Source organism: Helobdella robusta, assembly GCF_000326865.2.
Source record: "Helobdella robusta unplaced genomic scaffold HELROscaffold_1, whole genome shotgun sequence".
In the NCBI taxonomy this organism is placed as follows: Eukaryota; Metazoa; Annelida; class Clitellata; order Rhynchobdellida; family Glossiphoniidae; genus Helobdella; species Helobdella robusta.
In genome coordinates, this window is record NW_008703570.1 from 10491827 (window position 1) to 10506901 (window position 15075).

At 33.6% G+C, this 15075-nt stretch overlaps 2 protein-coding genes across 2 annotated transcripts; one reads left to right on the forward strand and one right to left on the reverse strand.

Annotated features, from left to right (window-relative positions):
• Positions 1–2565: 2565 nt before the first annotated feature.
• Positions 2566–4220, reverse strand: HELRODRAFT_159492 (hypothetical protein; the record flags this gene model as incomplete). The annotated part of the gene is made up of 3 exons (XM_009011377.1): positions 2566–2744; positions 3299–3399; positions 4177–4220. 3 exons carry the CDS (start codon positions 4218–4220, stop codon positions 2566–2568), a joined length of 324 nt encoding a protein of 107 aa, XP_009009625.1.
• A 1181-nt stretch (positions 4221–5401) lies between these two features.
• On the forward strand, positions 5402–13648 carry HELRODRAFT_159493 (hypothetical protein; the record flags this gene model as incomplete). The annotated part of the gene is made up of 10 exons (XM_009011378.1): positions 5402–5480; positions 6631–6678; positions 6839–6918; positions 7478–7990; positions 8321–8546; positions 8701–8871; positions 9209–9376; positions 9562–9652; positions 11569–11641; positions 11792–13648. The coding sequence occupies 10 exons, from the start codon at positions 5402–5404 to the stop codon at positions 13646–13648; spliced, it is 3306 nt and encodes a 1101-aa protein (XP_009009626.1).
• Between the last annotated feature and the right edge of the window lie 1427 nt (positions 13649–15075).

Sequence of the window (15075 nt, forward strand, 5' to 3'; positions counted from 1 at the left end):
GTGATGAGAGAGAGGTGAGTGAGAGAGAATGTTGTTGATAAATTTATATGCAGCCACTACTCAATTCAGTGAAAGTCTTCAGCTGGCAGTTCACAAGAACATGTAATAATCTCATATTACTGGCACGTGTTAATGATCAAATTCTTTTTTCCCCGTTGCTTCTTATCTCATAGAAATTATTTCAAACTCTTTATTATTAATGCTTGTTATTATGTTTTTATATCTTGGGAGGACACTTCAGTTTTTTTATTTTGTAATTTGAAACTAAAAAGAATTATGTTTAAAATTTATCCGACGTTCATTCAAAGGTAATTTATTTTACTTTGATAATGGTTTAATGATGTTTGTGAATGTGTACGTATGTGTGTGTGTATGTATGTGCCTATTTATATGTACGAATTTGTATGTGTATATATTTGTGTGTTTATTTATGTATATTTATATGCGCGTTTCAAAAATGGTACATGTTTATAATTAAGATACAAATTGGACTTTATTAAATGTATTTGTTTGTATGCTGCGTATTAGAGCCCTGCGCGGTTTGCGGTTGTCGCGATTTAAACCGCAAAAACTGCACCGCAATCGCGGTTTTTTGCGGTTGCGGTGCAAAATCATGCGGTTTTACGCGGTTGCGGTTTTACGCGGTTGCGGTTTTGAAATATGCAGTTTTTCCGTGGCGTGGTTTTTTTCATCAAAACCGCGGTGACCGCAAAAATCTTGTTAAATATTTTTGTTCGTCCATAACATTTTAAAAATTGCATTATCATTGTAATAATTTTATATATTAAAATCTTAATATCTTTGGAAGCCGTTGAAGCAACCATTTTCTTTTTCCTGTTTACTTTGAAAGAAGTAGTTATTTTATTTACGGCGTGGTTAATTATCGATTATTTCATAAAAATTTCCGAGGTAAAAAATGTTGAAGTTGATCCACGGGTAGATGTAATTGATAAAGAAAGGGTAGGATCATCTCTCAATTATACACTGCAAAAGAGACGGTCCAGTTTAAATCCATACAAAATTGACAAACGTTATTTATTAAGAGTAACAGTGATTTGGATGTAGATAGTTGTGATTTATAATGTCAATAAAAGCATTAATAATGTTTTTTCTTGCGGTGCGGTTGCGGTTTTCGGCGGTGCGGTGCGGTAGCGGTTTTCGACGCTGCGGTTTTGTGCGGTTGCGGTTTCAAATGTTGCGGTTTTGTGCGGTTGCGGTTTCAAATGTTGCGGTTTTGTGCGGTTGCGGTTTCAAATGTTGCGGTTTTGTGCGGTTGCGGTTTCAAATGTTGCGGTTTCAAATGTTGCGGTTTTGTGCGGTTGCGGTTTTTGAAAATTCCAACCGCGCAGGGCTCTACTGCGTATGTGCATGTGATGCGGGATGTTTCACAGGGTTTGCTTAATATGTCACGCACACAGGCCTCAGTTAACCCTTGTTTGTGAAATGAAATAAATGCATGCAGCTTTCTAATGGTGAATTATTTAACCTGCATTATAAATCGAAACTTACATACAAACCAATACTTCGAAAAATGAATTCACGTATAAATATACTCATACGGGTTGACAGACCTACTCACACTAACATATACGCATACATCAGACATACACATGTATGCAAAAATTCGTACACACACAAACTTGCATGCAATCTAGTGCACACAAACATTATGTATTCATTCACAAACTTATTTGTGGTTTATTTATATCCATCCATATCTACTGAGTGTGTGTGTGTGTGTTTGTTTGTATATCAAAACATCTGCTTCTTGAATGTCTATGATTGGTCATGTTATTGCATGTGATTACGTTTCATTCCATTTATAGGTACCTATATACCTACCGGACTCGCTCCTCGAATCACATAAAATATAATTTGTGGAAGTCGGTTTTTAAAATTTTAATCTGCGAATGCAAACGATGGGAAAATAATAGTGGCATATATTATTATTGTTGTTAGTATTATTGTTATTATTATCGTTACTAAGTTGTTTGTGGTTCTGAATAATTATTAAATATGGAATAACATTTAGCTGATACTATCAGTTATACAGTATATAGTTATATGGCAATTATATATTATACTCCATTATCAGTGAAATTTTTATTGAAAGATAAGAGTGATAGTTATATTTTATTATTTTTCTTCAATTTTTTAGAATCTGTTATCAATGGCCATCATATTATCACCCAGGCTGTTATAGATAAAGCTAATTATCTCCTGACTATAGAATTCAAAATTGTCGAATTAGATACATACTTACACCACACACTCTTGCACATACACACGCACGCACACACACACAAATATTATTCAAACTACCAAAATACATGCACTTTTTTTATATTTGTACTTTTGTTTGAAATATTCAATGATTTTGTTATGAAATGTTGCAACACACTCACTCACTCACTCACTCACACACACACACACATTCCCACAGAAAGAGAACAAGAGAGAGAGAGAGAGCCATATTTAATATGTACAGTTTTATATAACAAACTTGTAGTATAGGTAAGGAGAATTATTTATATATTGTTATATCCTTTTGGAGCCATTCTCCAATCACATTAAAAACTCATCATTCAGATGCTGCCTAAGTAGGCTGATTAGCAAGGTGTAATTGAATTTGGTAATGATGACTTTGGATAGAGTCTGAGCGCAGATCAATGAAGAAATCTTCAAAAAACTCTCAACAAAGTGCTTCCTTTTCCATGGTCCTCCGAAGAGATGTTTTCTCTGCACTGAATGGTCATTGTATGTATGGTGTCGTGGTCGAAGAATCGTCAAATGAATAAAACATTAAGCGGTACTGATAAACGGTAGGATCTCTGGTAAATTGATCACTATCGAAATCATTCTGAACATTTTTAGCAGGTAATAAACTAAAAGAAACAAAATGTGGATAACTAAATTTTTCAGAATCATGTGGTTTAGGATTTTAGATGCTATTAAATGTATAAATATTGGCGGAAGTTAGAAGATTCTGGGTACGCGTTTTAATCAGCTTTTTATTTTTTCCAGTAATCCAAAAAAATTTTCTTGGCATTCTGAGAAGCATTTAAAATTAGCGCTATATAAATTCAAATTCCAATGCATCTATGGCGAGCGTAAAGTTGTAAAATCTATATATTATATATATAAAGGTAGTGGCATACATAACATACTGACTGCTTTGTTTATGATCCCCTCGTTTGTTTGAAGTTTCAGCTGCATTTCATCACTCGTGCTGGCTGTTGCATGTTATCGCGTGTTGGGCATGTTGCGAACATTCTCTTTATGTGCAGAAATAAATGACCTACTGAAAGAATAGCCACGTGGGCGCAGGAGTTCGAGGGTGTGAGGGCGATGACGACGACGATGCTGATGTTGGGATCATGGTGAGGATGAAAATGAAAGCTGCAACGATTATTGTAGTAGTCTTCTTGCTTAACTATGCTCAAGTAGTTGTGACATAACTCTAGTTCAAATGATCGGTTAATCTGATGGTACAGTGATTTATTTACCGCTTTTATGATTTTGTCATCGTCATCTTTTTTTTTTACTTTTTACTATGTAGTTTTTTTATATTTTGATCTCTCGTCTTATCCAGCTTATCGTTTGTTTCCATTCTGTTTCATTTTCTCAAAACAAACAAAATGAAACGTTAACAACATCATCATCACCACCAACATCAGACGCAACTGACTAATTCACACGCAAAATGTCAGTCAGTGCGGAAGCTTTTACCATGTTCTCATTCTTTTGTTAACTTTTTCTTCTTCTTTTTTTTCTTATGGCTGTCAAGTCATAAATTTTATTCATGTGGAAATTATTCTTTTACATGTCTGTATATTTGTATTTGCGTTTCGTGTAGTTTCTATATGTTGATTGCGCGCGCGTGTGTGTTGTTTGTCGTTTGTGTGTTTGTATTTATGTGTGTGTGCGTGCGTGCGTGCATGAGAGTGTGTGTATAATTAATTTGCGAAATACAGATATTACAAAAAAATTGAATTAGTAAATAAATACTGAATCACATGAGTTAAACCTCTGAAAGGAATGTTTATGCTTTATTTTCTTTCTTATTTTGTGTCATACGATTATTCTAAAAGGTGTTGTTGTGCGTGTGATGTGTTGTTAACCTTTTTAACCTTTCAACCTTTGTTTCTAAGTCGCATTACAAAACAATACACCGACCTCAGCTGGGCCACGTTATTATTTCGACCACCGCAATCTTCCATTTATACAATGTAATAGTGGATCAATCGTCACTTTCATAATGTGAAGTGAATTATTTTGTCGTCTTTGTAATTATTATTAAAGAAAGATATTCTCGTTGCTGCCTTTGTTGTGATTTCGTTATCATTCTTATCATTATTTAAAATTTACTTATTATTATTATCATCTTCGTCGTCGTCATCATCATCAACATCTTCACATCATCATCATCACCATCGCCAAAATCTTCACATCATCATCATCACCAACATCCTCCTCATCATCATCATTATCAGGAAGTGTTGAACTACACGATTATTGAGCGTACCGATATGACCATCCAATTGGAACCACACAGAAATTACACTGGCCAAATTTCCTGTAAACCAAAACACAAGGGTGCGTTTTGTTTTTATTTATTATTTTTTATTGTGTTTAGTATTTCTGTATTTGTATATTATGATTTGTATTTTGTGTTTAGTATTTCTGTATTTGCACTTTATGATTTGTATAGCACCTCTAATGAGGAATCTTATGTTATGTTATGTGAAGATACGGAGAGGATATTATATCATGTTATGTATAATGTGATGGTGTAACCTGATTCAATGTGATATATAGTGAAGTGATGGAATGTGGTGTGTGAGTGTGTGAGTTGATTGTTTGTGTGGTTGATTGATCGATGATGGCTGGTACACATTTTGTAGATGCCTACTCTTTTAACATTTATTTCTGAATATTTTTCAGTCAGATTTTTTTCTGAAGAAATGCTACTCTGTATAAACAAATTCAGCTCATTCGTTGTTGCTTTTTTTCTGTTCTAAAAATTTTTGGAAAAGTTATAGTTTTAATTATTATTTTATTTGTCATCCTTGTTGCCATCCTTGTGTTTATCTATTATTATAATTATAATAATAATAATCATTAATATTGTTATTGCTATTATTGTTGCAGTAAATGTTGTTTTAGCATAATATTAATTACATTACCTCTAGGAAGAATGATCATGCTTATTTCAAGTGACGATTAACTACCGTTTAATTATTTTCTACTCGCAATTATCTCAAAGCTTGAGAATACATCTTCTTAGGTAGTATCTTTATAAGTTGTATCTATATAGTAGATACTATATAGAGTATCTTTGCAGTATCTTTATAGGGACTATCCTATATAGTTTCTATATACAGAGTATCTATGTATTTATATGGGGTCTTGTGGCCGAGTGGTTAGCGTGTCCGTCTACCACTCCCACGACCCGGGTTCGAACTCTGCAGTTTTTGCAGGTTCATCCGGGTAGCCGACCCCCGGTCAACCCAGCCGTCCATCCTTTCGAGGTTGGTAAATGGGTAGACGATGTAAGTCGTCGCATGTTGGCCGGCGAGATGGCCCGGTGGTTCAAATGTCAAATGCTCGCTGTGTCAAATATCTCAATGGCTATCATATACTCAGCGTATATGATGCGGTGCTTGCGCGTGCACATAAAATACATGTGTACGTCGTGTGAAAAGGATAAACAGCCTTTGTGGCGAAGATGGCTGCTTCAAATGGATGAAGATATTTAGAACATAATAAAAGATATATAGATAATATAGATCTGTAACATTGTAAGTGGTTCTGCGTATGTCAGAGCTGCAATAATAAAGACAAATAAAAAAAAAATTGTATCTTTATAAGGGGTAGCTATGTAGTATCTTCATAGGTAGTATCTATGTAAATAGTGATAATGCTGCCGAGAATGTTTGCCATTGCATTTATCTTCTTTAAAAAAAATTATTCATTATTGATTGTTTTACTTGTAATGCAAAACCACCGCTTGCAAATATACAATTTCTCCTCACCTCCCTCTCTGACTCTTTCTTTCTCTCTTTCTCTCTCTCTCTCTCTCTCTCTCTCTCTCTACTTTTTTTGTAATTTTCTATTCATCACTTTCGCTCACTCTCTTTTTCTTTTTTATCCCTCTCCCTCTGATCTTTCCATCTCTTTCTCTGTTCTTTTACTTTTTATTTCTGTTCTCTCTCTCTCTCTCTCTCTCTCTCTCTCTCTCTCTCTCTCTCTCTTCCGTCATTTAATTTTCTTTTCTTACGTTTGTTTGTTTTTAATATGTGGTTTCCCTTATTTTTTATCAAAATTCTATGTCAAAATAAACGAGTATGTTTACCTAATGGTTGGTTGGCTGGCTGGCTGGCTGGCTGGCTGGATGGATGGATGGATGGATGGATGGATGGATGGATGGATGGATGGATGGATGGATGGATGGTTTGTTTGTTGGTTGGTTGGTTGGTTGTTTGGTTGGTTGGTTGAATGTAGTGGACACAATTTTGTTATTTAATATTGTGTGAAGGATTTTTTATTATATGTTGCCTGCACTTGAAAATTTGGAAATAAAGCTAAAAGTAAATTATGTTTATTTTTTTATTTAAATATTTTTAACAGGTCACATGAGTTTTTCCAAAATGTTCACTTTTCAGACTCTAAACGCTTGTAAGTTTGCATTCTAACATTTTACACAACTGTCTTGATGTTTACTGCTGGACTAAGATAATTAAATTGTTATTTTTAGTATATTATTGATATAAGTTTTTATTTTATTTTATTATTATTGTTATTTGAAACGTATTTTCCATAAATTAATTTTTTTCAGTTCCTTGCATGTCACCCATAGTTACTTCGTTTTCCGTCACGAAAAATAAAAAAAATACTGGATTTGATATATATTGGAAGGTGATTGTCGTTGTTGTTGTTTATTTTGTTGTGCTGTTTTTGTTGTTTGTGTTAACATGGCAATGTTAGTTTGTTGCTGATGTTGTTGTTTTTGTTTTTACTGATGCATTGTTGTTGTTGATGTTATTGTTAGTGTTGTTGTTGTTTTTGTTCTTTACAGGTAAACTAGAATGGTTTTTAGCCAACATATTTATTGTTAATCTACTCATAACATGTTATTGCGTTTTTAACACTGTGAAACGTGTTAACAATAGTTTTTATGCATTCTTGAGTAATATGGGCTAATGTGTAACAAATAGAATAAAATGATGACGGTGATGAAGATGACGATGGAATAATTTTACTAATACTGATGAATGGCTTGAACAATCCTGATGAATGACAGATTTTGTGTGGTAGTTTTTAAAACATTAGTTGTTTATGTCTAATATTAATTTTGTTAATGCAGTTATCCTTGTGTATTGTGCTCAGCAAATTTGAAATATACTGTTATATTCAAAGCACTTTTTTAATGTCGTCTAACCTTATTTTAAGTGGTCTTTAACTTTTTGTATCATAGAGAATTCCGGAAAAGTATTACTGTGGTGAGCCGTTGCATTATGTGCTGGCATTCTCTACCAAAGTCAACCTCAACAATAATAATTACACCATGCAAGATGCCAGAATACTTCCGGATGACGTCTGGAGCAAGCAGGTTGAAGTCAGTTCGAACGATGCTCACCATCAAATTTCGTTCAATTTCTTGATGGATTTGAACGGCACTAACCAGCGAGTTGTTATGATTGTTGCATCAAGAAATGACGCAGGCTACAGATTACGTGATGCAAATATTCTTCAACTTCCTCTAGTAACTACCGCTCTGGCTTTCCAAAACATTGATTCCAAGCTCTCCTTGGTTGTGGAAAAAGTTAACGACACTTACATTGGGATAAGTTTTCTGATAGACGATGATAATTATCATTTTAAAGACATTGTGTCATCATCTTCACCGTCATCATTACCTTCAGCATTGTCGCAAAATTACGAATTGGTTCTCTACAAGTGTCCAAGTCTGCGGGATGATGTTTGTCAGGTTGGTCGTAATGGTGATGTTCATGATGATGATGATGATGATGATGATGATGATGATGATGCTCATGATGATGCTCATGATGATGCTCATGATGATGCTCATGATTATGATGGTAGCCTTATGTTTTCTTTTGATTCATTGTTTTTGCATGTGCCAAGATGATGGTGTTGGTGGTGATAACGATGGAAACGATGATGATGATAATGATGACACACCATCATCATATTACATTCATCTCCATGAACATTAGTTTAATGTTCTATAGATTTATATAAAAATGTTATGAAAGAAATAATGGAGCTTGATTTTTTTCATTGAAATGTTCTTCAGAAGGAGATGACGTGGCAGAGTTTTCCGAAAGAAGACATTGAAGTCCGAATAATATCACCTAGGTACAGTGGCTATAAAGCAGCAAAAGCACAGAACCTACCGAGGCAAATAAGCATACAAACGTACGCTGAATATGATGCCAACTTCAAGTACGGGGTCTCCCTCTTTAAAAACAAGGAAAGTCAGAAAACATTTTGGTTCCAAAAACTGTACAGCTTTAGTGCTAGTTAGTGCGCAAGTTTTAATTGCTTACTTTGATTAATTTTCGATTACAATACCTTCCATTCAAATATGTAAATGTTTATTTGTTAGTTGCAAATGTTTGAAAGGCGAGCACAACATAAAAAAAAGTCTTTCCCCCAATATAACTTACTTTCCAGCAATTGCAAGCCCCACCCACCTCATGATTGAAAAGTTGAGAGTAGGAGAGAAGGGTGAGGATGTAGAAATCAAATGGTGGTACGATCAGGAAAACTGCATACAGTGCGCTTACGTTCACACGTTCATTCTCAACTACTGCATCATTGTCACGGACGAGACATCATGCGTCGGTTAGTCATCTTCGTGTTCTTTGGTTTCGTGTCATGATTGTTCATCAATTTATTTATCCGTGAGCTAACAAATAAATAGCGCCTGCAAACTCTCACGCGCCAATGAAGCGCATGCATCAAACATTTTTTCAGATAGTTGCTCAGACTCACTTAAAGGCACTACGCGTCTTCATTACGTGTTTGAAAAAGAGCTGTTTCTTATGAAAGTTGATTAAACAATGTTGAACTTGACTTTTATACATTTATTCATTTATATGTATACATTTATTTATTTATTTATTCATCTTTCATACATGTATTTATTCATTCACTTATTCATTCATTCATTCATGCACAGGCAAGCCTACCAGAGTAATCATTGATTCCATACCAAACAGCGTGAATTCCTTATTACTCAAGGAATTGAAATTTGGTAGCCGCTATTTGTTCACGATGACCAGCCAGGCCATGAGTGGAGCAAGCGACATCCCCGCCACATATTTGTACATCACTGACCTCCATTACGGTAGTCCATTCTCTACTTTTGTGCTATTTTGTTTTTAACATTTTGTATGTATGAAATTGTACCATTTTTTTTTCATTAACTTATGAAATGGTAAAGAGATGATGAATCCTAAAACCTTAACAGATCACCTTGTTATTATTGTATATAAAACTGTAGTACAAACAAAAAAACAAACAACTGAACAGATTGGACCAAATCGAATTACTTGGCAGTGGTGATCAGTGTTCTTGTCGTTATTGCCGTTCTCCTTCTTATTGGATTTTACTTCGTATGTAGGTAAGTCGGTGTGCAAGCCTTGTGAACTTACGTGTGCCTTTGCCTAGGTTTGTGTGTGTGTGTCTGTGTGTTCGTTTGTGTGTGTGTATATATATATATATATATATTATATATTATATATATATATATATATGTGTGTGATGTGTGTGTGTGTGTGTGTGTCTGCAGTTTGTGATCATTGAACGAGGTGTTTTTACCAATAATAAGTAACCACTATGTTCTAGTTTTTGTAGGGTTGTTGGTTGAAAGGGGCAGATTGAAATCATTTGATCAGTTTAAAAATGAAAGTTTTCAAAAGTATGCAGAAATGAATGGAAAATTTTGAGATGAAGGTGAAAAAGTAAGATGAGGAGCGAAAAATCTAGTAGCTTTGTCTTCTCCATCGATTATTTTTCAATGTGGTTCAAAGTCGTCATCCTTATCTCGAAAGTTTAACTCACTAACAACAAGGTTGAATCATTTAAGAAATAGTGTTAATGATCTGCTTGCCAGATTCCTACCCCATTTCTCTCTGTCCTAATTGCTTTTGCATGCTTGAAGACGTGTTTCTGTGTATATATGTGTATATATACAACTTTATATATGCGCGTGTCTACTCTTATACACATATATGGTTAGATGTATCCGGGGTATTTATTTGTATATATTCGACTTTATATAAGTGCATGTCTACTTTTATATGTACATATGGTTAGGTGTTGTATATATCCAAGGTATTTATTAATATGGGGCAATTTTTTATTTTCAGCGTGTGGGTACATCGGTTTTATTCTACGTGTTATGTACATGTGTTTGTGTACATAAATAAATGTTAGCCTTTTTTATTATTATTTTATTTTATCCTCCTTTTAATTTATTCATATAATAGCTATAACGACCATTAACAGTTCGATTTTCCTAACAACCAACACCTGGTTTGCCAACATACTTAAGTTCGTTCATTTACTAACGGTTAACATCTAACATTCCTTTCATGTATTATTTTCGATATTTTTATATTAGTTACCGAACTTTTTTGTTTAAACATGGAACATCTCTGTTCAGGTGGCATACTAGATAATTTTTTTAATATGGACAATGTTAAACGAAACAAAATTATGTTGATGTAACTGTCTGTATAAGTTTTCTTCTCTACTAGTTTGATTTAGCATTATTTGGTTTTATTCAGTAATTATTTTTTGTTTTTTTTTTTTTTATTTATTTTTACAGGAATTTTATAGTGTGTTGAATGACCATAGATTATGTATCTGAACAATTTGTATGTCATATGTATTTCACTTTGTATGTATTTCTGAACAATTCTGTGCGTGTATGGCTGTAGATATGCATTTTTTATGTATATATCTTTTTGTACTTATATGGACAAATATTTGTGTATTTTATATTATACATATATATATATAAATGTGTGCGTGCGCGTGTGTGTGTGTATTATTTTACGTTATTGTATCATATCTGTTTGTGATTTTTTACTTCTCGTAATAATTAATGTCAGTAGCATCATTTTTTATGTAGCTCTACTTCTCTCAGGGCTTTCAAGTTCATCCATCTTCATTTGTAATTTTATAAACGGCCATTAAATGACGTTATTTCGTCATATAATTCATTTTCATAGTTTGCATTATAATTTGTTATTATCTTTCCGAAGACTTTTGAACTTATATGACCTTATTCTTCCTTTTCTTCTTCTTCCTCTTCTTTTTCTTTTTCTTTAAATATTGAAATGAGGAAAAAGTTTTGCCCACTAATTCAAGTTTTAATTTTAAACGGAGCTGAAGCAGCAGAAGAGTTCTATACTTGTGGGATCGTTTACAGTTAAGTAGCTGGTGTGGATAATAACGATGGTGATGACTGACATTCGATTGATGATTGCACCTGATTTATATTATAGAATGGTTTATTGAAAATTTCACCAGAGCCTGCAAGAGATGCCGTCGCAAATTTAGAGAAAATGTTGGAATAGCTCTGCCCAACGATAGCTATCACATTGTTAGTTTAATCGCATATTTATTTATTTATTTTATTCATTTTTTCGGTTATATGGAATGTGGTTTATGTTAATACAAAGCAAAACAGGTCAAATTAATTGGCAGTTTGATGCAATTTTCATAGGAATGATTCAATTCAATACATTTTCAGATTTACAAACAAAACGAAAGCGTACCACTGAACTCTGGTGAGCTAGTAAGCGACAGTAAGGAAGCAAACCATGGCAGCAAGTATCGACGCCATCGAAACAGCAGCAACAACAGTGAAGAGGAGGAGGAAGAGGATGACAACCGCAACACAGATGGATACAGCAAGATCAGTGGCAAGAAGAACGTTCCAGTCTCCAACAACGCCGTCCATCTGAAAGGTCAAGGTGACGATAAGTTAGGCTACATAACGATGAGTGACGAGGACAGCAAGAATCTGGCTTACGTGAAAAATGCATCAAGTGTTTCGAAATCAAATTATTTAGGATTATCTGAAGTTATAAATGATGCTCTCTTGAGTTACAACGACTCCGTGGCCAGCATTCCTGCCAGTCTAAACGACATTATCGATGATGATGACGATGACGATGACGACGACTGGAAGTTACCGCGGATCGTCATCAACCAGCGATTCGACGGATTCCAATTTTCAAATTTTGCTCTCGACAGAAAGCAAGTGAACGCTGATGTGAGTGAACCTATCGTCAATAACATAAACAATCAGATCGCCAGTGTTGATGACGAGAAGGTCAAGGGCGATGATGCTGATGTGGATTACGCCGTCATTGCGTCAGCTGGCGTTCGCGACGACAACAAGAATAACAACGTTGACGTCATCAGTCCTGTTAACATCAGTAAGAGTACCAACATTAGCAGCTCTACTGTTTCCAACGACAACCACACTGACGACAAACACGCCGAGGATAATAACAATTGTAAAAATGATACTACGGAAGTTAATTATGCAATTTTTCCACTTCTTGGCAGCAGCAGCAACAACAACAACCCTTTGGCTGAACAACGTCCATCAACAAACCCCATCTCTGAATATTGCAAGATACCTCTGGTTCATGATATCAACTCGTACGCTGTCTTATCATCTGATCAGATACTGTATCCTACGAAACAACAACCATATGATAATAACCATAATGGCGATAATGATGGTGACGGTAGTAGTAGTAGTAATAATAATAATAATAATAACTTTATCTTCAGCAATGGGATGGATAAAGTGAGTAATAATTTAAACTTAGGAGATCAGGGTTTGGAATATGTATTGAATAATGATATAAGTCTGGCCAGTGTCTACAATGGTGTACGTGAAAACGTTGGCAACTATAGTAACAATGACATTACTATGACCAACTACAATAGCGTAAACAACAACAAAAACAACGAAACTGACAACGACACAAATGTTAACTACACTTCTATCACCTCCCCCGCCAACTACATCATCCACAACAATAACGTCCACAATTTCAACGATCATGATGATATTGATTATGATGACCACTGCCCCGATGACGATGACAACTACTACGATGATCATAAAGATGATAACAACCACAACAGTAAAAGTTGCGAAATCAATAGAAATATGAGCAAAAACATGAGCAACGAGAGTAACAACGGCAATTGTTACATTAGTTACAAACGAGACGTTGACATCAACAACATCCTAAACAACAACATCAACAACAACAACAGCAAAAAGAACATCGTCAACAACAACGACATCAACTACGAAGCCACACCACACTACATCACGACCACCTCCCTCACAAAGACATCACCTCCATCATCATTAACGTCACCAACATCATCTCAGTTTTCATCCTCATCATCATCATCGGTGCCGGGTCAAAGTTTATCATCGTTATCATCACCAACTTCTACTCAGGAATCATCAACGCTATCATTAGCATCAGGTCCTCGCCTCATATCACCTATTACATCTGATTACGTCACATTGGGTGGTAGCATTACACTAATTCATAATGATAATATCTGTTGAGTTATTCTAGTTTAATCCGCCAAGGGATTTTAATCAGCATGATGTGATGGCCTTATGAAGTAATTTTTTCCATTACCAATAGGAGAAACAACTAGATAGATAAATTAAGAAATAAAAATATGTATTTATATTTATTTATTTATTTATTTGTATTCATTCATTTATAATTAAATATTTATTTATTTATTTGTATTCATTCATTTATAATTAAATAAATTTATTTAGAATCGTCATTATTAAATATAATATGACAAATGTTAAGAATTTTTTCTTTCACCGTTCTGTTTCACCTTTCTCACTCTGTCATACTATTTTTTTATTATTATTCATTATTATTCAATATTATTATTACTATATTTTTTATTATTATTATTATTAGTTAGTTATTTATCCACCTGTTTCTATTATTGATTGTTAGTTTAAAATACAGTAGTATTAAGGCGCGCCAATGAGCTTCAATGCATTGTATTCGATTTTATTATCTTCAGACGGAATTCAATTATTCGTATATTATTTTGTAAGATGATTTACATCTGGAGTGTTTTTAAGGAAATTAATAATAATAATAATAATAATAATAATAATTCCTGTTATTATTATCATTTTGTTGTTAGCGTATTTATTTTATCTGTCTGGTTTATACTACTAGTTATATACTATAGGTAAATATATATGCATTCATTCATTCATTCATAAATACATACATACATACATACATACATACATACATACATACATACATACATACATACATACATACATACATACATACATACATACATACATACATACATACATACATACCTACGTACATACGTACATACATACATTATTTCATACTAATTCATTTTGATTTCTTGAATACCCTTCTGTGCAAGACCCAAAAACCAACAATTAGTATTGTTATTATTACTATTATTTTATTAATATTATTATTCTTGTTTTTGTTTATATAATTTGTTCTGTTGTTAATTATTTACACTTTAATCAATGCGTGGTTAATTAGTTGTTGAGTATTTTTAATGGTTTTCCATTTTAGTTTCAACATCCACTTAATTTTTAATTTTTTTAACGGTTGTAGATAATGCTGACTTTAATTTTTTATTCATTTATTTATTATACTTCGTGTGACTATGCGACATTTCTTTTTAATTTGAAAAAATGTATGTTTACAAGTCTTGATAACTTTTACTCTTCAATTACTTTGATGTTCTATTGCATTATTTTATGTATTTATATAGTGCTCTATTGTTATTTGCTGAATAGTTTGTTCGTTACAAATGAAAACATGACACAGGCAGGCATTCAGATATTTTACTGGTTGTCTATTTCGTTTGCATTGATTTTTTCAGCTCTTTTTCAATTTGAAAGAATTTATTTGAAGTACTTTTTTGATTTATTACATGTTTAAAACCTTTTTCCCTCTT